Source organism: Neophocaena asiaeorientalis, unplaced genomic scaffold (genome assembly GCF_003031525.2).
Source record: "Neophocaena asiaeorientalis asiaeorientalis breed wild unplaced genomic scaffold, Neophocaena_asiaeorientalis_V1.1 scaffold105, whole genome shotgun sequence".
Classification (NCBI taxonomy): Eukaryota; Metazoa; Chordata; class Mammalia; order Artiodactyla; family Phocoenidae; genus Neophocaena; species Neophocaena asiaeorientalis.
Genome location: NW_020172162.1, coordinates 4,512,167 through 4,537,808, shown reverse-complemented (window position 1 = coordinate 4,537,808; position 25,642 = coordinate 4,512,167). Strand labels below are relative to the sequence as shown.

General features: G+C 43.3%; 1 protein-coding gene across 1 annotated transcript in view; it reads right to left on the bottom strand.

The window, feature by feature from the left end:
* Positions 1-25,642, bottom strand: part of LOC112406565 (coiled-coil domain-containing protein 162-like) — a 57,443-nt gene that overhangs the window by 26,771 nt on the left and 5,030 nt on the right. Inside the window, 7 exon segments of the mRNA XM_024755449.1 lie at positions 6,937-7,001; positions 7,003-7,052; positions 8,536-8,674; positions 9,604-9,833; positions 14,192-14,344; positions 15,385-15,480; positions 17,572-17,728. Coding sequence (XP_024611217.1) covers positions 6,937-7,001; positions 7,003-7,052; positions 8,536-8,674; positions 9,604-9,833; positions 14,192-14,344; positions 15,385-15,480; positions 17,572-17,634 — 796 coding nt within the window. The 5' untranslated portion in view covers positions 17,635-17,728.

Sequence of the window (25,642 nt, the reverse complement as noted above, 5' to 3'; positions counted from 1 at the left end):
TATATATATATATATAGGGTTTGGTACTAGCCCTCGTTTTAGGCATCCACTAGGGGTGTTGCAACATACTCCCCACAGAAAAGGGAGGACTACTGTATGCCCAAAACAGTGCTTAAAATATATAGCCTAGAAAACAGCAGGTGCTTAGGAAATAGGTATTGAATAAAAGAATGAAATAGTAGATATATAAAAAGCACTGAAAAGGATATATTAAAAACTGAAAAAGATCATTACATAGGGGTGGCAGAAGGGGGTCAATGGTGGCAACAAGCCTGCTAAATATATATGTTTTATGTCATTTTGAGTTTTGAACCAGGTAAATGCATTATCTGTTAAAAAATAAAATCAAATTTAAAAATAATAGGACAGTGCTGGAACAAGGAAGTATGTCAGCACTCTTTAACTTCCATATGGGAGAGCAAAAGTACTTGTGTACGTAATCATTTTGTGTGAGGCCTACTTCCTCGCACATGGCCCCAGGAGGGTCTTTTTTTTTTTTAATTGAGGTATAATTGACCTACTACATTGTGTTAGTTGCAGGTGCACAACACAGTGATTCAGTATTTCGATACATTACAAAATGATCACCACCATAAATCTAGTTACCATCTGTCACCAAAGTTATTACAATATTATTAACTATATTCCCTCTGCTGTACATTTTGTCCCCATGACTCACTTACTTTGTAATTGGAAGCTTGTACCTCTTAACCTCACTCACCTATTTCTCTCCTCTTCCCACTTCCGGGAAGTCCTGAAACTCACAGAGGCATAGAGCTTCAGAGGTGGAAGCCAAGCCCCGCCCCACTCCCTTTTCTGTTGGGGGTGGGGTTGGCCACCAGCAAGTGTACCCACAGGGCCGCTCCCTGCCCCCACCTGTTTCTAATTTTAGATGAGATTTCCTACTCATACTTTCATTTTCAGACGGGAGACTCAGTGCACACAAGAGCAAGCATCCAGCAAAATCCTCCCCAAAATGTGGATATGACAGAGCAGGAGCCTCTGGTATTTGCACTTATTATTTATCAGGGGTCCTGTTTTTCAAAATGGAATTCAACATTTCTTCTACAATTGGCTACTTTCCATCATAAACAAATAAATCTGATTTTGCTTTTTCTTTAGGATAATAAAGGTGAATAGACATATCACCACTGTCCTAACATAGCTGAAGTAGAAAATCCAAGAGTTAATGTTGTGCCTAGAAGTTCATACTTCTAAGATGTTTAAGACTTCCATAAGTCTAAACTTTGACAAGACAGAGCTCATGTATGTTTCAGAAATGTTCAGATAAGAAACTGGATACTTTTTCCAGGGTACTCTCCTGGCAGGTCTCTGGCTCACAGATAATCCTTGCGAGGGGCCACACACTTCTAGTTTGGGGATCTTCACCTGGCAAATGCCCACAGAGCTGGTTTGGGGTTTAGCTATGGGTTCAGCTAAGAGGGTAATATTTTACTGAAGTGTTGGGAATTCTTCCCTCATGCTTCCTCCTCCTGAGTTCAAGTTCAGACATGCACCTGCAACTGTAGGCAGGAGTCAGGCGAAGTCAGGATGAGAAGAATTCATCCAAGAGAAACAGTTCCTGGCCAGGTGGTGTTGGTGGTCTCCAAATGTGTCCCATTTTAGGTGTGTGTGTGTGTGCATGGCTTCTTTAAGACAAAGCATGGAGGTGGGAGGGAGATAGCACACTGGTGGCCAAACGACTTCCCCTCTCTTCCTCTCTGAACACCCCACACCCACACAGCCCCCTCCTTCTGAAGGGCACCTTGGTTTGGCAGCACTTCACTTCTCTCACACAACCACCAACGCTCTGCACCTGAGGGGCCCCTGCATCCCAAGCCAAGGCAGAATTGAAATTTGAAGGCACACAACTGCCAGTCACAGTTGTTCTCTTGATCAGCTGGGTGGCTGGGGGCAATTGGTAGGTTGAAAACCTTATTGCTTCAAGCATATGTATGAATTTTGTACTCCTGTGTTTCTCAAACTGCTTCCCAGAACACTAGTTCTTTGAGGTGATGAAAGATATTCCCAAGGGAATAAAAGGGTTCTGTGGTCAAATAAATTCAAAGAACATTTCATACTCTCTCTCTGGAGATTCAACACACAGTAGGATAGTAAAGGCTCTGAGAAAGTCTGGAGTAAAGGAACCTTTCTAACATGATTTACTCCCAGTTTCCGAAACGTATTTTTAAAAAGCAAATCAAACCCTTCTTCCCTAACCCCTGCAAAACACAGTAGAAATCCTCCTGTCCAATGCAATCAAGACTAAGAGTTGGTTCGTCAATCATAAGGAGTCTATTAAACCAGAGAATGCTTAAAAAACGACATGCACTATCTTAAACATTTTATTTAAATTAAAAATACACAAATAGGGCTTCCCTGGTGGCACAGTGGTTGGGAGTCCACCTGCCGATGCAGGGGACATGGGATTGTGCCCCGGACCAGGAAGATTCCACGTGCCGCGGAGCGGCTGGGCCCGTGAGCCATGGCCGCTGAACCTGTGTGTCCGGAGCCTGTGCTCCGCAACGGGAGAGGCCACGACAGTGAGAGGCCCACATACCGCAAAACAACCCCAAACAAGCACGAATATACAAACATTTGCCAATCTTCTAACATAGAGCCTAGGCTTTTTCTTTGTATGTACCCACTCACTGGAGTTCTGTACCATCTTTCCTCTATAAATCATAATACATAGTGTGTGGTCTACAATTTCTAGTGTGTGTGTGTGTTTTTGGCGTGTTTCTTTTTACGGAGAGAAATCTTAAAGACCATGAAACAATCCAAAAGCATCATCTTTTGTTTTTTTAAAAGAAGTTTTAGGTTCACAGAATAATTGAACAGACAATTCAGAGAGTTCCCATAAATCCCCTGCACCCTCACCCAAAACATACAGCCTCCCCGGCTATCAACATCCCGCACCAGTGTGGTACATCTGCTACAACTGATATCATCCAAAGTCCACAGTGTACATTACAGTTCACTCTTGTGAAACTATGGGTTGGACAAATGTATAGTGGCAAGTATCCACTACTGTAGTATCATACAGAATAGTTTCATTGCCCTAAAAATCCTCTGTGCTCTGTTATTCATTGTTCTCTCTCAACTGCTGGCAACCACTGATCTTTTTACTGTCTCCATGGTTTTGTCTTTTTTTGAATGTCACATAGTTGGAATCATACAATATGTAGCCTTTTCAGGTTGGCTTCTTTCACTTAGTAATATACATTTAAGCTTCCTTCATGTCTTTTCATGATTTGATAGCTCATTTCTTTTTAGCGTTCAGTAATATTCTGTTGATTGGATGTACCACAGTTTATCTATTTCAACTTAGTTTTTAGAGGACAGATCTTTCTTTTTGTACTCCTATTTCATTGGTTTACATAATAATTAAATTACTCAAACACAATGACAAGTAAAACTGGCACAAACAGGTTTGGAGCAAACAACGATCAGTGATGCTAGGTAAACATATGCAACCCAAAGGCTGTGATTAGTGTGTACTTTGCTGGCTTGTGCTACCAAGGGAATGGAAAGCTTCAGGTAATCCATGAGTCCGTTAGTGAAAGGGGGTTGGGAGAACTACTGCCTTAACATGCTAAGGAGTTAGTATTCCAGGGCACACTTCTGGGGAAATGCTGACTTAGCCCATGTTCTCCCAAATGTTTTGATTGTGCTTCCTTCAAGAAAAGCATTTTTGTTCACTCACCTTTAACATATGTCTGTTTATGTATTCATAACTACCTCCAGTACTATCAATGGCTAATATTGCAAAGCATGATGTACATAGGGTGAGATTCATCAACAATAAGAATGAATCTCAATCCACATTCCCAATAGTTTCTTTGACTTAAAAAAAAGTTTTGTCTGACTTCTTAGATGTGATTAGGTTATCTTTTTTAACCTCATAATGTGGCTAAAGATAAGCATGTACTAGGATTAGTACTGTCAACTCTACTCTTTCTTATTATTCTCTTGTGCATTGCCTCCCCGTGGTCACTTCAGGACGCCTTAGTGTAGCGCGTAACATGGGCTTCTTACATACAGACGTAATCTATTTAGAAGTCCTAGTATTTTCTTCCCACACCCCTGGGATATATGCCTCCACTCTGGAGGCTGCTGGCCTTATAAACTTCTCAGAGAAATTTAGAAGATCAATTAAAAATTACTTCAATGCCAAAATGTCAAAGATGGAGAATGGCAGAGCCTTTTTGAATCAGTGGTGCCCATTTCTCTGTTAAGCAAGCCCTGAGGCTGAGTGAGGGTATCTGGGGCTGCTTTTGATCACTCTCAGGGGAGCACAAGCTACCAAGAACTAGCACCAGACCAGGTGTGGCTGCCACATTTTCAGATGCTCACTGACAAATGAAGCTCATTCAGAAGCTGTATAAAAAGATGAAGCTCCAAGACAAGGTGGGGAGGAGGGAAGGAAATAGGGGAGAAATATTCGAGCCCGTGATGTCCCCTGTTCTCAATACTCTCCATTCCCAACCCCCTCTGGAGAAACCCCTAGCCCCAAGCTAACCTTGACCACAAATGGTGATCTCTGCATGAAGAAGCAGCCCCTGTTGGAAGCCCAATCCACTATGGCTGCTTCTTGCTGCTGAGATGAACAGTAGGTGAGTGCGAGTTCCAAGGTTTTATCACCCTCTTCCACATACCCAGCCCACAGAGGTCTCAGGAAGACTAAGACGAAGAATATAAAAGCACCCCTAGCACACAGTGGGGACTCCATCACTTGTACTGGGGGAACTCAGCACAGGAGAAGGCCTAGGCCTCTCCACTGAATCATGCTGAACCATGATTCAAAAACAAAACCCAACAATAACAAAACACCCTCATTACTGGCATTTATTTAAAATATCTTAAGAGTACAGAATCTGAACAAGACTTCAGAATTGGCCAGTATACTCTAGGTTTTGGTAAGGTTTGGTAATATCAACCTTACCACCATTAAAAATAACTCTACCCCTCCCCTTTGCCTGACTCCCACCAGCCCCTTACTGAAGGCCCTTTCCAAGCACAGCTGACAAGCACCCTGCACAAGGCAACACATAGCACAGCTGCAAAGCAAAGACACTTCCGCCCCTCCCGGGCCCCCACCCGGAAGTCTCAGAAGCATCACAGCCCTGAAACGTGCAGATGGTTGCACCTGCCCTGTGCTTGTGGATTTTCTCGAAGGACTCAGAAGGGAACCGCCTGGATGCAGCAAACACAGCACAAACAACAGTCGCTTTGTGTCTTGTTAAATGTTCTGTAATCGGAGCTCAACCACACTCCACTCTCTGGTGACAGTCAGAGATGCCCATTTGGTGGGGGCTTGCTCTCTCACTGCACAGCCTTTTCCCAAAGTCCTGCTTACAGAATTCAGTTGCTCGAAGCACTGATAAAACCACAGTGTCTTAGATGCCCAAAAAGGTTATTAATTAACATTACAATGTCTGTGAACCTTGTCTCAAAAGGAAACCATTATTTATTTTGTTAGTCAAACAACTCCCCTTAGCTCAAAGGTTGTGGATTTTCCTACAGAATTAGTAGGAGTTAGGAGTAGACACTGTAGTTCAGAAAGGACCAGCCACATAATCTATGGTGCCCCATGAAAAATAAAAACGCAGGCCTTGTTCAAAAAGCAGGAAAAAAGTGCCATTAAAGGTACTAAAATATAAAATGTTCTTCTTTCTTCTTCAGTCTCTCTCTTGACTTGTCACAGTGTTTTTGTTTTTAATGTTGGCTCCTTGGCATGGGGATGTGCGCAGGGGCACCAGGGGCCCCACCCTGTGACGGGTGCATGAATGCACCTGGTCTACTAGCTACTGGACTGAGGCTTCATGCCGAGCCAGGGGCGAGGAAGTTGAGCTGGGCGTCTCCTCTTCCTTCAGGCCCATTGCTCCTACTACCCCGGATGGGCAACCCCAAGGGTATTGCAATCTCTGCCCTGGGATATTCTAGGTTCCCAGGGATGGGCAACAAGCTCACACCCAGTGAGTCACCCATCAAACATAGCCTGGTGCTGCCAGTCTGGGGTCCCTGAAATGCTGTCAGGTACACATGCCCCACACATGCCCTCGCCGTGCTCAGGCCCCCACTGGGTGGGGAGTGGCAGCCATTGCTGGATGCAGATAGTGAGGGGGAAGTTAGTGGTGCCTGGGGTGCCAGAGGGCAGAGGAACAGGCAGCTGAGAACTCCTCCTGGCAAGGTGGGGAGGCAGCAGGAGTGTGTGTGAGCCCAGGCTACAAGCCTTTGGTGCATCCTCCGTTGACTCACTGGATGCCACTTACAAAATACAAATTCTAAGTGAAAATGAAGAGTACAAGATGGAACCTACAAAGCATTAAACCCCAAGTGCCCCTGTGAGAGTCCTGTGGGAGTGTACTAGTCACTTGCCCATTAAGTCACCCTCACTTTAGACCTCAAATGAAACAATTTTGATTGTCTTCCCATCCCAAATATATGTATTTCTAAGATATATATTTATATACGCTTATATATACGAAAAAGCTTTATGTGTTTCCCCCATTTCAACTTTATTTCAGGTATGAGTTAATCAGCAGAGACTGAAGTTTACAAATGTTTTCTACTTAAAAGCCCTTTAAGTCAAGAATATATATCAAAACGGTAAAAGTACTTCTCTCTGAACACAGGGAACTATAGTCAATATCTTATAATAAACTACAACAGAAAAGAATCTGATAAAGAATATATAACTGAATCACCAGAAACTAATACAACCTTGTAAATCAACTATACTTCAATAAAAAAAAAAAATTTTTTTAAGTACTTATTTCTTGGGCCAAGGTGTTAAAAAGTAATTTTTATATTATTTTCTGGGCGTTGTAGTGTTTTTGTTTTTCCATGAATATGGACACATGGATTGCTTTCATAATTAGGAAAAAAAATAAAAATGTTATTTTATAAAGTAATAAAATAAACATACTTTACCTATAGGGAGAGTATGCTGCTCCTTGGACTTTTCTGATACAACTAGTGTTATCTCTCTGTTAACTTAATACCTCCTGGATCATATGAATTTCAAGATTTTCCAGAAGTTTCTGAAGCTAGCATAAGCAGTTTGAGAGCCACTCTCCACTATTGGCTTATACTCTAGGCTCCTAAATTCTTGCATAAGGGCCTTGGGCTGGGTCCAGTCCTTTTGTTACTCTCTCCTGGGGAAGAAGAAACGGTTCCTTTTTTTGGGTTCCCAAGTGGGATAGATGCACCTTTTTGGAGACAGACATCTTTTTTTCCTGGCCCACGTATTGATTGATAAAATGTATCCCTTTTTACCAGGTTCTGCTAAATTGCAAAGTGCTCAATGTCTGAAGCGACCTCTTGTGTTTTGGAGTCTCTAAATGTGGCCAGGAATTTCATGAGCTGTTATTATAGGAAGCGCTTAGGTCTAAAACTCAATTTAGATACCAAGGAGGATTTCACGGGAAGATTTACAACTCCATACATGATCAAGAAAAAACTGTTCCAATACCCCTGAGCTCTTACTCTACCCATTATGCTTGCAAAGCCCACGTTTCTCCCTGTCAGAGGACCCCAGGTACTAGAGAGGAAGCAGAGTTCAGAAGGGTAAGCAACGGGCTTGGGACTGGGGTGTGTGTGTGTGGGCAGGGGGCTGGGGGGCGAGGTGCAAGTGCTGAGTTCTCCTGGATGCTCAGTGGACATGCACCTCTGCACTTACACCCAACCAGCTAGAGTCTTTGTTCCCTGTTACAATAAGCACAGCCAGGCAGAGCCCGCATCCCAGGACCAAGAGGAACAAACACTTGGGAAAACAACCCCTCCACATAGACCATCAACACACACCAAATAGACTAGTACATAAATTGTGCTGTCTTATTCTCGGAAAAACAATCACAGGAGCTATTTTAGATATTCCACTTCCATGAGTGTGCGTGTTGCAGGGGAGATACCTGTGTGCAGGATTTTATGTTTGAGATGCTAGTAGTTATGTTTTCTATTGTCTTTTTTTTTAATTTGAGGAAAATAAAAATAGGAAAACCTAGACTTACAGAACTGAGATGTTAATCAAAGCCCCACATACCTTTACATACTGAGTTTCCTCAGAGTCTGTTCAGCAATTTACAAACCCTCAATAAACACTTATCTTCTTAGAAAAAACACCACTTGGGTATATCTGTAGTTTTACATGCTAATGTCATAAAGTAAATTTTCAAGTCAAGTTCAAGATAGCTCCTGCAATGGACTTGAGGACATGGGGTGTGGGGGGAGGGGGAAACTGGGGTGAAGCGAGAGTGGCATGGACATATATACACTACCAAATGTAAAATAGATAGCTAGTGGGAAGCAGCCGCATAGCACAGGGAGATCAGCTCGGTGCTTTGCGACTACCTAGAAGGGTGGGATAGCGAGGGTGGGAGGGAGGCTCAAGAGGGAGGGGATATGGGGATATATGTATGCATATGGCTGATTCACTTTGTTGTACAACAGAAACTAACACAGTATTGTGAAGCAATTATACTCCAATAAAGATCTATTAAAAAAGAAAAGAAAAAAATAGCTCCTGCATACCTGCTGAGCTTTTATTTCAATTTCTGAAGCTCCTTTAGCAGGAAGAGTAGACTTACTACTTATTATAAGTCCTTCAAATTCATCTTCTTTCCCGATCCACCTAGCTATAGCTTTCATGCTAGGGTGGAGAATGTGAGTTCTATTAAAGAAGAGAGACAGAAATTAACAAACATTTTTTCTCTTTCAGATTCTCTGACAATTCTTTTCATTCATGTTCTGTTTCCCGTCATCATGCATAAACCTCCCAACTCATCACAGACACTTACATCGACATCTAAATCCACCCCAGTTACCACTCCCTTAGTCAATACTAAATCGTGAGGCCTTTTCCCATTGGGCACATTTAATTTCAGTCTTCATTCTTCAAAATATTGACACGTCTCCTCACTCCCTGTTTACCAGGAAAGCGGACTGTCATAACTCATAAGATTGACGATTTGGACTAGGCCACCAAAGTGAGCCTTAATACCCTCAGTAAGGTCCTGGGGGGTGGTTGGGTGCTTAGTGAATGCTTGTTTGCTTACAGACACATGGCAGAAACCACATGCCTTTCCCACCAGCGAAGTCATCCCAGCCAGGGCTTGAAGTTGAGAAAACAACCCAGCACTCTGCATACTGAACACCTCACGCTGCACCATATTGTACCCTTGGCCGGGATGCCTGAGGCTCTCAGAGACTCATTAGACTTGGGTCTAATGGGGCAGAGAGCAGAGAGGAGGTCACGGCAGCAGCACTCCCCACTCAATTCTCGCTGGGATCCTATGAGCTAAAAAGCTTAGAGTTAGCACTGAAGGGACACTTCAGAAGCACCAGTTCCCAGGGGCAGAACTCTGGGAAAATGATATACAGTGTTGCTCAGTGGAATCCAGGGCTGTCCCTGCAGTCAATAGAACTCAGCTTTTCCCGTAAAGCGCTGTTCACAGAGACACACTGCCCAGCCTCCTCTGTGATCAGTGGGGCTAGGCATACCAAATTCATGGACCAAACGTCACCCTCAGAGCAAGGGCAGTCATCTGCCAGATCCCAGGTTCCACTCCTTCACATGAATTTCCCCCTGAGCACACTCACCCATAGAGCTCCGAGAACTGTTTGTGGAGAGAGGGAGAATTGATGTCCCGGCCTCGCAGCTTGAGTCGGCCCCAGTGCTCCTTTAGCGCTTCCAGTTGCTTCCAGAGCACCAGAAATGATCTCAGCAAAGCAAGGGACATCACTGCATCACATGGGCCCCCCAGCAGCCTGGAGGTCTTTGAGCTGCTTTGGAACCGACTTCTGAATCCTTGTACTCTGGACAAATCTGGCTGAAAGCATTACAGAAATTCTTTTTTTTTTTTTATTAGCCATAGATCACTACAGGATGACCTTTTATATTCATTCAGCTCATGCAGAATGAAGTCTTTGGAGAACGACTTTTCTCCCCAGGAGGAATGGTTTACAGGCCAGCAGCACATGTAGAGCTTAGAGTATAAGCATCCTTCCTGAATAGACAGTATATAGAAAGGAGAGAAATGTCTCCATTTCAAGTTTCTGCTTGAGCTGTGAACCACTCACTTTAAAACTCTTTTACTTGGGTGCCAACATTTTATCTGCCGTTGAAAAATTGAGCCTTTCATGTTTAGCCTCTGCATTTTGGAAAGAGCTCTTCCACACACTCAAGATTTAACAACCCATCATGGTAGAGCTATATTATAACTTTAAATTGGGGATTTTTACCCATTTTATGGGTAAGGAAATGGAAACTTAAGTTTATTTTATCTCCTATTCCTCCTCCCATCCTTTAAAAGTTAGGCAGAGAACATGTCTCTTGATTTGAATTTATTATTCAATAGGAAATTTCACTTTTAAATTATGATTTGTTCATTCATTCTTTGGTGCTTTCCTTAAATAAGTGTTTGTTGAGGGGCTGCTGTGAGCCCAGGAGGACGTGGAGGGAATAAGGTTTTCAGGTCCCTGCTCTCCTGCACCAGCGATGTGAGGGCCAGGGCTACCCAGAGAGTGACAGACAGAAGGGGAACCTGTATCCCACCCTCAGCCTGAAGACAGTGTCTCAGTTATAGGAAAAGGAGCTTTCCTTTGCACACCTGGACCATGATGTTATGACAGGAAGGGACTCAGAGGACATTCAGGTAACAACACCTTGGACACTCAAGTTTCCTGGTCAGGAACAGGAAGAACCACCACATGATGTAACTGGACCCTAGATCAGTGCTATTAACATATGGGGAGGGTAGGATGGGGGTGGGGCTGCCAGAAAGAGAGGTGGTTAGGGGAAGAACTACAAGCAAGACCAAGGGGAGAGTGAACTCCTGCCAACACTGGCAACCCTTCCACCTAGTAGCCTACCTCCTCAACAATCAGCTAATTCATGCGTTTCCAAATTTATTTTATCCTCAGAAGCCTTTCAGCAAATGAAATCTTACTCAGTGACCCAAGATATCCAACAGACCGAGGCCAAGCGTGGTGACAAGGAGGGGGCTGCCTACAGGCCATGTAGCTGGGCCCCTCCACTCAAAAAGCCCCAAGGTGCCTCTGGGGAGCCCAGGGCTCCTGGGACCATTTTAAAGGTCCTGAGCTAATCCATCACCTTCACTTGGGAGTCTTAGAGACTGAAGTCTAAGAGGTCATAGAACTGGTGGCTTAGCTGGGAGAGGAAACCTAGAGTCCTAAGTCACAGGCAGTATAAATTCCAGGGCTGCCTATTATCTATGAATATTGAAATACTCTTAAATGGAACCAATCATAAAATAAAACCAATTAAAATAAATAATAATTTAAAAGCAAACTTACCTTGTTAATATATTCCTGTTAAGAGAAGTCTTCTCTTCCTAAGTGTTTTACAGGATGGGAGAAGGAACAGGAAACAGGATAAAGAACAAGGCAGGGGAGGGCAGAATTGTCAGGGAAAGATGGTAATCCATCAGAAACAGGGCCAAAAGAGAGTAAACAGAAGGACCAAAGGGCCCTTTGGCAGGCTTCTTGGTCTTGGCACTACTTGGTCTATATCCAGCTTTGCAAATGCTCCCTCTGGGTGAAGCATTGAATCCCGCTGTGGAATTTAGTTGGCACATCTAACATACTTCATTTTCCACTAGTTGGCCTGAAATGGACTTGTGACTCAGTTTTAGCCAGTGAGACACAAGAAAAATCTACTGGAAGTCTTCTGAAAAAGAATTCCCTCCTTGATAAAAAGACAAAGCCCCTTAAGGAGAAAGCTTTTTTGCTCCTGTTTTCATCTTACAAGGATGAGGGAGACATTTTGCTGACATACCCAGGATGGCAGAGCTGGGTGCCTGCACCAACATGAACTGCCTCCTTCTACACCTGTTTGGAAAGATTAATACACTTTCTAATTTAAGTCATGACTAGTTACTTCTAGCAGGTGCCCCCTAACTGGCACAGAGGGCTATTGGCTCAAAGGTGGGAGATCAGATAAAGCTTCTGAAAGAGTGGTTTGGAAGTTGAAATCTGAAGGATAAGTAGGAGTTAATCAGATGATGAAGCAGAGAGTGGGAGGACAGGGAAGTTTTCCACCAGAGGGGCCAGTCTGCATGAAGGTACTGAGGAGAGAGCATGGTGCATCTGACAAAATAAAAGGAGTTGAGGGTAGAGATATTGGCAGGATTCAGGTTGTAAAGATCTGGTTAAGGCACCCAGACTCTATTACAGGGCATTTGGAAGTCATTGAAGAGTTGTAAGAGGGAAGTGACATAATCGGGTTTGCATTTTAAAATACTATCCTGGTGAGTGGACGTGAAGGAGGCAAAGGGAATACAGGGAGTCCTTTGGAGGTTATGATCTTGGCCCAGCATTAGGAGATGACAGTGATTTGGACTGGTGGAGGGGAGTGCTGAGGGAGGATGGAGAAAACTTGAAAGATATTAAAATAATAGGATAGTAGAACTTGCTGTCTGATTGTGGGGTATGATAGACAGAAATCAAAGATGGGTGTCCAGATTTTTTTTGCCTGGGTAACTGGGCAGGTGGTGGTTAACTGACAGGGAATAAGGAAGGAGGAGCACCTTTAGGGGCAGTAAAATGAGCTCAGTTTGGGACACGGTATCTCTGAGATGGAACAAGGCAGTTGAACATATGAATCTGATAGGATTGAGATTTGGACTAGACATATAAATTTTGCAGTCATCGCATAAAGCCATCCAAGTTATAAAATTAGCTGGGTTTGCCCATGGAGAGGGCGAGGAGTGGAGCAATATCATGGATAAGAGTATGAGGGAGCTCCGGGGCCTGGCTGTTAGGTTGGAACCTGCGTTTCTTTTCTCTCTCGGCAAGTGACTTTTAGGCATATCATTTAACCTTTTTGAGTTTTGGTATTCTTATCTATAAAATGAGAATAATGAAAGTACCTACCTCATAGGATTATTGTGAGAATTAAAGAAATTAATAGTTAATAAAGCCTCTGAACAGATCTCAATCATAGACATTATTAATTAATAATGATCTATTAATAGTGTTCAGGGCCAACTTATTGATTAGACACAGAAGGCACAGTGCTTAGGGCCCACAAAATGTTTTAATTTCTTTTAAAATCAGAAAGAAAAAGAATATTTAGGTTGAATAAAATGCTATAATTTATTAATATATTTTTCTTTATATTAACACAGTTGTAAACTATAACTCTTCATGTTTTTTAATGGAGAAATGGGCCCACAAAGACAAAAGTGGCTAGAGTCATGGAAGTCAAAATGCAGCCCTGGCAGTGGTGGAAGTGGGACAGAACCCAAAGAGCAACATTTTCAGGATTGGCAGAGGGAGGGGACTTGACACAGAAGTCTGAGAAGGCATGGCCCACGATGTCAGAGGAAAACTGGAGAGAGCTGTGCTTCAGAAGCTAAGGGCAGAGAGGCTTCAAGAAGGACACACTGTGTCAAATGCTGCTAAGGGTTCAGGTTGGAAGGGGACTGAAAAGTATCCAGGAGATTTAGTGACAAGGACCACGGTGCTCTCAGTGAGAGCAGTCTTGATGAGATGAGGAAGAAGACAGATCACAGTTTCTAAGGAGTGGATGGAAGGTAAGGAAATGGAAATGGCTGGTGCAGAGACTTTGGCTCTGAAAAGGGGACTCTTTAAATGGGGGCACTGGCTAGCTTACCCCACGTCCAGACAAGTCTCTGTCTAGTTCCAGAATCATGCAGGATTGTTTCAAGTTATGATACTAGGGGGACTACTGGCTCTTGGCACCTTAGAGCTTCAGGGAGGCAAGTCCGGAGAAGGGAGTGCTTGCTTAGGAGTCCATGGGCTAGCGGAGTGATGCAGACAGGAGCCAGGCTGAAGATGTTCACCTGGGGCCTCTGTCATACCCTGCCAACTCCAGCCCGAAATGTGTGAGACTCACAAGGAAAAGCAGCCAGTTGGAGTTCAAATTGGTTTCAACGGACCGCCCCCCATGAAGTTTATTCTAGTTTTAAAATTAAAAGAAATAGATATACCACTGATCATGGGACTTGCTGTGAAAGAACATATTTTGGAGGGGCTCTCACGGGCTACCGCTGCTTCACTGCTGCTCCCGTGCAGATAAGCACAGTCCCGGGACCCTGGGAGAGGCTATGGGATGGATGAAGCTATCTAGTCCCTCTCCCAGATAGAAAGGTCCTTCGGTACAATGCAGCACTGGTCAAGTACGTAGACCGTTCACCAAGAATACCTGTGTATTTTTGTCCAGTGTGGCCTGCCATCCTGGGGGACCCTCCATGATCATATAGTTACTCAGAAGGACATCTTCCATTAGCAGCTGCTTGCCCACCAGCTCTCCATGAGCCACCCTGAGGTCACGGTCACTCAGCCTACAGAGGCATAGCTAAAACCAAAAAGGAACAAAATGAAACCAAAACATCCGTTTTGAACACTTCTATGTATCCTTTACACGCGGTTTTGAGGGAGAAAATTAGGAGTAGTTGTGTTTACAAGCCCCCTGCTCTCAACTATTAAAAAAAAAAATCCATAAAAATCAGAGCAACATATCTAGCTCAAAGTCCCCCTTGAACATATCAGACTTCCGGCTCTGTGTGGAAGTCCAAGTTTCCTAAACCTTATGGTGGTGTCCGTATGTGGTGTATGTATAGTGTGATACATGTATGCACAGGGAAAATACTGGAAAGAAACCAAAATGAACTGTGACCGTCCCCTAGTGGGGGACTATGATTACTTTTTTTTAAAGCCATTCTTACTATTTCGCTTTAAAAAAAAATCTTTTTACTTACGGAAAATTTTGAGCACATACAAAAAGCAAACAGAATAGCTCCCATCACCCGGCCCTAAGAACCACCAACCTATAGCCAGTCCTGCCCCATCTTCATCACTCCCCACCTCCATATTATTTTGAAGCAAAGGTGTCATTGACTTTAATGTTGTTAATAATACTTATTAAATATTTTCTATTTAAAAAAATGAAAACACAATAATACTTGCTTAAATAATCAGGGGGAAACATATAATTGAAAGAAATTCTCCCTTTGAGTTCTGCTTAAAGAGTTCTCTTCCTACTACTGTAGGTTGGTCAGTAGTCACACGTCTCTGAACTGCCAGCCTGGGAGTTACTCTAAGAGTTCCCGAGAGTGACCAGAAATGGATGACCACTCCCCCAGATCATTATTAGCCATAAGTATTTCAGCTGTTTCAAGTCTGATGCCAGCTGAAACCATGATTTTCTTCTGTCATAAGAAAACATGACTCACCTTGCAGCACTGGGTTTACAGTTTCATAACCAAACACCTTGCTTATCTCATAAATTATTCACCGCTGACTAGAGTATGAAGGATCAGACCTACGGACCCAATGACACCTGCTTTGCAGTCTGCATTCGGCTCTCTCTGTGACAAGTGGGAAGACCTATCCTACCTGCATCTTATATTCTAGGGTATCTGGGCTGCTACTTGTAACCGGAAATGGTCCTCCATCCTCCAGAAATGTTCTCCAAGGGAACAGCACAAATGCCTAAAAGAACCAAATAATAAATATAATAATGCTGCATAATAATGTCCATAAGAAACAGACATTTGTATATGAACAAGATGTCTGTGTCTGCACACCAAAACACTGTGGGATGATTTCTCTATTATGTAGAAATAATTCTTGATGGATAGTCCCGGATGATGCACAGGAGAGAGTAATAATCTTATTTTTTAAATTGATTTTTCAGAAAGTGACTAAACACAGAGGGTACTTAAGATTTCAGTGTAAATAGTCAACACCAGTATTTCAAAGTCCCAGAATAGTATAAAACCAATGGTACATATTTATAATCAAAAAAAGTAAACTTGGGCTTCCCGGGTGGCGCAGTGGTTGAGAGTCCGCCTGCCAATGCAGGGGACACGGGTTCGTGCCCCGGTCCGGGAAGATCCCACATGCCGCGGAGCGGCTGGGCCCGTGAGCCATGGCCGCTGAGCCTGCGCGTCCGGAGCCTGTGCTCCGCAGCGGGAGAGGCCACAGCGGTGAGAGGCCCGCGTACCGCAAAAAAAAAAAAAAAAAAAAAAAAAAAAAGTAAACTTACTCAAATTTTTTCAATATTACAAACCTTAAATATTTGTCCTTTATCTCCATTGTGCTCCAGTTCTAGGCATCAACTCAAAACCAATGTCACAACGTTACACATGGGCCTCTGTCTTCTCCACATCACTGTCCAACAGCCAAGGCATCCCCTACTCCCTGGGGCATGACATGCAGTCCTGGATATAGTGGGCCTGTCCACCTGACCCCATTCTACACTTCCAGACTCGGTACTGGCTTCAGACAATTCCTAGAGTTGGAGTTGATTCAGGTAGCAGGGAGCCAGGACACCTACATCCACCTAACCCCAGGCAACACTCAAAGGCAGCAGGAGCAGGCCCAATGGTCACGGTCCAACCCTGTCTTCGGGTCTAAATGAGGGTCAAGGCTTGGGCCAAGAGTCACTGTCTTGTAGCTATGGAAGGTAGAAGTGTGAGACTTACATGGGGTTGATGCTGGCATTACTTGGCTTAGCTTTGTAACATAAAAACATTAAGTTGGAGGTTTTGGAGTCAAAAGATCTGGGCTTGTGAGGTGGTTTTAAAGATATGCCCACAGGGACTTCCCTGGGGGTCCAGTGGTTAAGACTTTGAGCTTCCACCGCAGGGAGCACGGGTTTGATCTCTGGCTGGGGAACTAAGTTCTCACTGTGAGGCCAAAAAAAAAAAAAAAAAAAAGATATGTCCACAAATTCTTTTTTGTTTTAAAGATTTTTTTTGATGTGGACCATTTCTAAGTCTTTATTAAATTTGTTACAATATTGCTTCTGTTTTATGTTTTGTTTGTTTGGCCACGAGGCATGTAGGATCTTGGCTCCCTGACCGGGGATCAAACCCACACTCCCAGCATTGGAAGGCGAAGTCTTAATCAGTGGACTGCCAGGGAAGTCCTGGTCCACAAATTCTTTGATTCTCTTCCCATTAAGAGGTGCAGCACCTTGACCAGAGCCTCATGAGAGATCCTGAACCAGAACTACCCAGCTAAGCTGCTCCCAGACTCCTGAGCCTCAGAAACTATATGAGATAATTAATGTTTATTGTGTCAATCTGCTAAATTTGGGGGTAATTTGCTCTGAAGCCATAGATAACTAACACAGTTTGTGACCTAGTGTTGCCATGACTATGCAGCAGTCTGATCTCTGGCCTTCTAGAACCTCAAACTCTTTAGTTGTAGCAGGTGGGTAATATAGTTAGTGCCTAGGAGCAATAATAGTTGCCAGGATTACATTCGATAACACATGTTGTTACCGGGCTGTTCACAACTCAGCTGCTGACCTAATTTACGTATCGTAATTGCTATCATTATTATTTATTACATGGAAGAGATCAGGTGTTGGTTTTGCTACCAGCTGTGAGCAGATAAGCTGTTGTCCCAATTAGCCTGTTGAGCGGTTTAGAGGGAGAGCACCTGACTGGGAGTAACAGCGGGCCATGGGGGCCTAGCCCACTCTACCACGTGAGTGAAGGAGAGCCTACCAAGGCTAAAGGGCATTCCAGCACAATGTACTTTTGATTGGTATAAAAATAGCTCTCAACACACCTGGAGGCTCTGTGGATCCAGCGGCTGTGGCAAGCTGAGCTGGGAAGCAAACATGCTCTTCATGAGAGAGTTGCTCAGTGGCGGCAACCCATGCTACGTGTCATCTGTGACAGACTGGTAGGCAGGAGCATTTCCAGCTGCCAAAAATGTTCTTCTACTAAAACAGGAAGGGAATCTCATTAACAGCAGTTACTCGAGTTTCTAAAGCTCAAAACTCTCTTCAAGGTTACTGGAGCAAGATAACATTTTGAGATACCAACAGGTTTCTTCCTCAGCAACGTCATCCCTCACTCCCGTTTCTTTACACACTGCCCTTCACTCTCACAATTCACAGCCCTCAAGGGAAAGGTAGCTATCCTCTAGATGAGCACGGTCTAACTGCAGAACTTTCTGCAGGGCGGAAATGTTCCATATTTGACTGTCCAATATGGTAGCCACTAGCCACATGTAGCTGTTGAGCACTTGAAATGTGGCTACCATGACTGAGGAACTGAATTTTAAGTCTTATATCACCAAAATCAATATTAATTTAAACTTTTAAATTAAAATAGCCACATGTGGCTACTGTACTGGACAGCTCAGCTGTAGCTCTAGAACAAAGACATCAGTTGTTGAATTTATTTTGAGACCAGTAGCTGAGACAGCAATTCTTGATATGTAAAACCAAATTTTAAGTTAAATAATAAGAGCCTGGGGTTTGAGAGAGAAAGTTTCTTGTTTTGTTTTGAACAAAACTTGGCTTTGCATATCAAGAACCAAAAATCCTGAAGACTAGAGCATGAAATTTATACCATAAGTCACAGAGAAGGAAGTATGCTTGATAAATCACAATCATTTTCTTGCCCCAAAGGAAATGAGTTTAGCGAGCAAGGAAAGACTGTCTCTAGAGCTTAGATCTTGTGGATGCCCAAGAAAAGATGATGAAACAGGATCAGTTTCGGGGGGATCCAAAAGATCCCCAGGACAGAAGGGATCTTTTGCCTAAATCCTCCATGGGCTTTGCCAAGTCATGCATAAAGCAGATATCAAAAAGGAGATTAGTGGGCTTCCCTGGTGGCGCAGTGGTTGAGAGTCCGCCTGCCGATGCAGCGGACACGGGTTCATGCCCTGGTCTGGGAAGATCCCACATGCCGCGGAGCGGCTAGGCCTGTGAGCCATGGCTGCTGAGCCTGCGCGTTGGAGCCTGTGCTCCGCAACAGGAGAGGTCACAGCAGTGAGAGGCCCGCGTACTGCAAAAACAAAACAAAACAAAACAAAACAAAAAAAGAAAAAGGAGATTAGCAATGACTGAGGGAGATGTTAGCATTGATGGAAATGAGGCAGCCTCCCAGAGATGAGCAGATAGTCAAGTGTTGTGGAAAGACCTGAGGAGTGCCTAAGACCCCACAAGGGGGTGTCCAAGTGGGGTGCTGAGCAGCAGGCCAATCAGAAGAGATCTGGGATTGGACAGAGATGGGTGAGGTAGCCACTCCTCTTCAACTGCTGGGATGATTTATAAGCACCCCCAGGAATTTAGATCACCTCTGAGAAGGATAAAGGAGGAGAAGGGTGTGGCGTAAGGCTTAAGTTAAGGTCCAGTATTAGTGCTGCCTTGACATCTGGTAAAATTGCGAGGGCTTTGAATGACCTAACTATAAGTTCCCCTGCCTACTCTGCTCCCACGGGTAAGGTCCCCTAGTCAAACAAACTTCCTTATCAAAGGGACCAAGTACAATCCCTGCTTATCCCCAAGTAGTGGTTTCAGTTCCCTGCCAGACCACAAAATTATTCAAATGAACCAATCACATCCTCCTATGGGAGCCAGGAAGCACTATATCCTCTTGATACTACAAAGCCTGCCTCTCAAGCCCCCAGATGTTCACTCTGGTCACAAGTACAAATCCTCTGTGGCCCTGCATGGCATGCTATGTTCTATTCCCCTCAGCTGTGAGTACATGTGACGAGTAAACTGCTGTTGATCCCATCTGTCCAGTATTTAGTGTCATGCGTTTGGCCATCCCCATAACCTTAGGGCAGAATCCCTCCCTCACCAACAGGGTAGGAGGAGGCAATTAAAACAAAGGTAAAAGGGGATAATCTTGAATTAATTGATTTTATATCTCAAACTGACTACTTTAAACTGTAAATGTGGCTGAATGACATGGAATTGAAAAGTTTAATCTTTTTGTCAGCAGAAGTAGGGGCTTATGAACTTAAGTTCAAAGACAGATAAAGGTAACTCAATTATTTGCATATCAAACCACTGTACTAGTGCAAAAATCATACCACCCTTTTCACGTTTTTGTGAGAATTAACAAAAGATAGTTGCATACAGTTATATACTGAGACACTGAATAAAAACTTTGACTTATCCTGATAGCTCAAAGATGGCGCTTGGAGTTGCTCAATGGATATATAAACATTTTCTCCTGTTTCTCATATCATTCACATGCTTTCTCATGATTCTCAATGAGCCCTGCCAAGAGGCCCATGATTCATTCAACACCCATGTGACAGTGATGTATCAAGCATCTACTATGTACTGGGTACTGTGTCAGGAACTGTCTGAGATACAAAGATGGGTCCCCCATGGGTCTGACCTTCTAGCCCAGTAGGGCCCAGTGAGGCAGAGCTCATTATCCAGCTACTTCTGACCTTCCTCTAAACTCCCAAGGCACTTTCTATATATATACCTCCCTTATAGGTTGTATATATCTTCTTAAAATAATGGTACTGCAGACAAAAAAATGTCACCTGCCATTCCACTAAACAAAGAATGTTGCCTGCCACCAAGTCATCAGCCGATACAGCTGCCCCCCAACGGTGCACCCTGAGGGGAATTCAGGATAGAGAAAAACAGGATACTGGCCCTAGATAGGTAAGATGCATATCTAAGAAATAATTTTAATGAGTCCAGACTCTTGCATCTTCCCATACGTAGAAAATCACTAAAATCATTAACTTGTGATGTCTGTTTTTTGTGATTAGCAGTAGTCCTTTGATGTTCAACCACATGGGTTTTTTGCTCTTTTTGCTGTTTTGCTGTAAAAACTCCTCTATATCCTGGCTCCTCCCTTACCTCTTCAGAGCAGATCCTCAGAGCTATCTGAGAGACTGTCTCCCGGGCTATAGTCCTCAGTAAGGTTCCCGGAATAAAAGATTTGCAACTTTTAGGCTGTGCATTTTTCTTTAGCCAACAGTACCAAAAAGCAGAGTATTCTAATGGAAACATTTATTTTCAGCCTAAATCAAGAGCACAGAAGCCCAATATCCCACAAACCTCTTCCTGGTTGACTCCTTCCATGTCATTCCTATGCTTTTCTCCCACCAATCCACAAAATTATTTTCTCTCTCTCAGCCTCTGGGTCCAGCTTTGTTCGTACCATACTGTTGACTGTATTGCTTATATTTTAAAATTTCTTTTTTGTTTATTATGATGTTTTAACATCTTTAAAAAACCTTGCTGGCTGGGGAGAGACTGCCCTTCCCTGCATAGCCAATTCTTAGAGATAGCTAAGGGCCCAGCATGCCTCTGATATGCAAACTAACCAATCTAAGCCATACGTCCTCTGACCCTTGCAACCCAGGAGGCAATATTTCTCTCCTTTAATCATCCCAGGGCTAGTTAACAGGCAACTAGAGACCTCTCCTACAGTCCAAAGCCCGCTGGAATTATTCAAAGTAGCCGATCTTAAACTGTTCCTCTGCCCTGCCTTGCCTTTCCAGGTCATGGCCTAAGCACTCTCCTTGCTCCCGACCTGTGGCCCTGTATAACATGGCATGATGGATGTTTCTAGGAACTGAGTATAATGATTTTGTTTTCCTGAGTCTCTCCTGTGTCTCCTCTTGTGGCTGCACCAGACTGATTTTCACATAAGAGAACATAGAACATTGACTTGCTCTCTTATCTTGGTAAGTTTGTGCAGAACTTTTAACTACTAAGTGCCACAAACAACCACAATTTTTGGCAGAGTTTTAGAGCCCCAAACACGTACTAGGTCTATTAATTTATAGATGCTTGGAGACTATTAAAAAATATCAATACAGTTCAGATATAAATATGACTGCTACTCTAAGCTAGAGAACCATAGCACATGATACACTGTCTAGAGAGACGAGAGTCAGATTCTAGGCACCACCATTGATCAAATCATTGGTTAACCTTTTCCTCACGTTCCTAATTCTTCAGTCTAGATCACTGTCCTTGATAGGTCCCATCTCTCCTTTATCAATAGTACTACTTATTAGGGAGTTGTACAATGTAATGCTATGTATAGAAAGGGGTCTCAGAATGATACTTAACATTTTTAGCACTATATCCTCTTTTATTTCCTTCCTCCCCATGCACCCAATATTTTGAAAGATTTTTCTACCAAATTAAGCATTCTCCTGTTTTTAACTCAAAGCCACATAAACACCTAGCCTAAGCTCTGAGCTGCAGGAAGAGATGAAGAAACATGATATAAAGGAAAGAACAGGGCACTGGAGTCAGTAAAACCCTGTGAATGTAAGGTCTGCTACAACAAGCTTGTGACCCTGGGGCAAGTTATGCAACTTCTCTCTCCATTTCTTCATCTGTAAAGATGGTGATATGATTGCTATTCCACAGAGTTGGCACATGGCAGGAACTCAACCAAAGCAAGTTTCCTCTGCTCCTTATCTCATTCGTTCTTATGATTCCAGTTAAAAAAAGAAAGAAATGTGACATTTTCTTTACCTGCAAAACTTTTGGGCAAACATGTCTTTTTCATCATGTCTTTAGAAATACTGAAAACAGCTCACTGTGACAACTCATTCAGACCCTCAGTTGGTAAACCTGGCCTGAGCCTTCTGCTGGGGTACGTCTGACCAGTGCAGCTTGCCAGCAGCACTCAAGATACAGGGAAACTCATAGGAATGAAAGGTCAGCTTGTTGCTTGTGCCAGTGCTACACCTGCCAACTGCTAGCCCTTAATAAATTCAGGTCTCCCCAGCAGTCCACTAAAATACAAGGATAGATGTATCACATTCTCCAAACTGTTTTGCCACACTCCAGCTGCCTTACTGTCAATAAGCGGTCAAGGGTTTCCTAGAATATCAGTCATGTTGTGTGTGACAGAGTCAGCCATAATGCGATCCCAGGCAAGGTGACTGTAGCCACAGGGAGCAGGGAATTCATGGGACACATGCTAGGGTTTTTCCTGGATGCAAGGATATGAAAAAGAAAATGAAACCCAAAAAACGCCTGCAAAGTGGCCAGAGGAGGCCAGGCAAAAGTTGTGGCTCTTCACTTCTCAGGTGCTGGAGACCAGGAGCACATGGGGCCTTCTCTGTGTCGCCCAGAAATCCCCAGATAACCCTGAAGCACACTTTAATATCTGTGTGTTCAGAGACACTCAAACTAGGTGAGCATAAAGATAAATTGAAAAATGAAGAGAAAACCAACACAAATTCGAGGACTAAGAAATTGGTGTTGCTTCTTGAGAGATTGCTTGATGATCTCTTAAATCAGGCTTATTGCAGAAAGTTAAGGTACCTTTGGCTTATTTCCTTAAATTCCTCCTTTTTACCGTATTCACTCTGAACATCAATAATACACTCAGATCAGTGGCACTCTGCATGCCATATGTTTTATTCTGTCCTATAGAATTCCTTTGAGGGATTTTTTTTTTTTTTCTGGTTTCCCTCCATTCTTGAATTTCAAACGAATTCAATCCTTTAAATCAGGGAGGGGCAAACTCTTTCTTAAAGGGTCAGATAGTAAATATTTTCAGCTTTGTGAATCATATAATCTCTGTTGCAACTATTCAACTCTGTGGTTCTAGTGTGAAAGCAGTCAGAGACTATCTATAAATGAATAGGCCTGGCTGTGTTCCAAAAAAAACCTTCATTTCTGGACACAGAAACTTGAATTCCACATAATTTTCATGTGTCACAAAATACTACCCTTGAGTTTTTCCCTCAACCATTTAAACACATAAAAACCATCCTCAGGACTTCCCTGGTGGCACAGTGGTTGAGTCTGCCTGCTAATGCAGGGGACACGGGTTCGAGCCCTGGTCTGGGAATCCCACATGCTGCGGAGCAACTAGGCCCGTGAACCACAACTACTGAGCCTGCGCGTCTGGAGCCTGTGTTCCGCAACAAGAGAGGCCGCGATAGTGAGAGGCCTGCGCACCGCGATGAAGAGTGGCCCCTGCTTGCCACAACTAGAGAAAGCCCTCGCACAGAAACGAAGACCCAATACAGCAAAAATAAAATAAATTAATAAAGAAAAAGGAAAAAACAAAACAAACATCCTTAGCCCACAGGCCTTACAAAATCAGGCTGATCCCTAACTTAAACAGATGAGATTGATTAGAACCAATTGTACTACTGAAACATTTACCTTTGGCGCAAATGATTAATTCACCTGAAATTAAAGATAAGCTCAATCTTCAGGCATTTCTTGTACTGGCTAATAAATAACTCTTATATGTTGGTGGACATGCCCAGAGGTGAATGACAGGCCCTGGGCAATGTGATTCTGATGCCATCGGAGGACAGCACCAATTTCTATCAGGTCCTTGGCAGAGGACAGGTCGACAGGAGCAGAGTGAAACTTTTGTGCCTAGAAACATTAAACTTTCTTGCAATCTGAGCTGGTCTATGCCACAGAGAAGCAGAGGCCAGATATGAGGGACCCTACGGGGCCACTGTCCTGTTGTCCTTGAGCTACATGCTTCTTCTCCTCCCCTGGTCTATGGAAGTATGCTGTTCTCATTCCAGGTAAGAGTTCCTTCTTTTCAAACTCTGGAGAAGTCTTCAGTTTACCTAAGCAAAAAGTTCCCTGGGGAACTGTTATATGTAAAAAAAAAAATGTATATATTTACATATATGTAAATATGTTTGGTCATATTTACTCAGTTGGTGAGCTCTGGGAAGGGCGAGGGAACTTCTCCAAGCTTCCTGTCTCTTTTGGTTATCTAAGGACTTCTCCTTGCTTGCAGGTTCAGCACTAAGTAAAATCCTCAAGCGGAAAGACATTTATCTTTCAGCTTCTCCTTTCCTCCTGCCTCTTGCCTTCTCTTTGGAGTCTCCCTTTCCATCAATCCTGCTGCTGTCTGGCATCCATCCTAGTTCTCAGGCTTTGGAGTCAAATGCACATAGGTTCTAATTCTGGTCTGCTACTCCCTGGCTGTGTGATTCCAAACACAGACACACCCCCAAAGACCTCTGAAGAAAAAAGGCTGGAGGAAATGCTATGAATGAAGGACTCCTGGTTCCTTCTGAGGTCCTCTGAAAAATATACTGAATATACTGAAATCAGTCATAGGACACAGTGCCCTCCATTCCTGCAGACTGAGAGCACCAGGGCAGAGAAAGCCCCACAAAGCAGTTCCTGGGGGAAGCAGAGTGGCTCCCCTGGGAGAACAGGAGCAAGCTGAACTCCATGGAACTGGAATCCAAGAAGAACTTCTAGGGTATAGTCCTATTTCTTCATCCTATGTAAATTCCTTGCAAATTCTGACTTGAGATTTCAGAGCCCAGAGGGCTAATGAATGGCCATCATGACAATTAGTCAAAACCTTTATATCCTACGTGCTTGACAAAGCTACAGCTTCCAAAGCTGTTTGTCAATCAAAAGAAAACAAATTAGCCTGATTTTTTGTCCTGCTGAATTTGCATTCTAAATCCAGACTCCCATGATGCTCAGAGTAAGAAAAAGCAGAGCAGAAAGAGAAAATATGGTTCAGTACAAGCCCCACATTCCTATTCTCTATGGACACTCATGCTAATGGTGGGAAGTGATTATAATCCACAGATAGAAGCACTGCCCTCCCAGGTCCCCCTCATTGACTAAATACTCACACTGGGAATTTATCAAATGAAGTTAATTAATTTTGACAATTTAAGAATAAGCAGAGACCCTCAGGCCTGACCTCTTCCCTTCCCATACACAGCTTATTATTTATACAGGAAACATTGTGACTCTTAATCCAAGCTAATTTTTTCATCAGTCATGATTAATTAACCAAATAAACATTCTTTTTGAATGCAGAGTATTTAATATCTACAAGGCCAGAGGTAAATTAACTTATTTATAAATTTAACTCAGGTGGTGATTTCCATT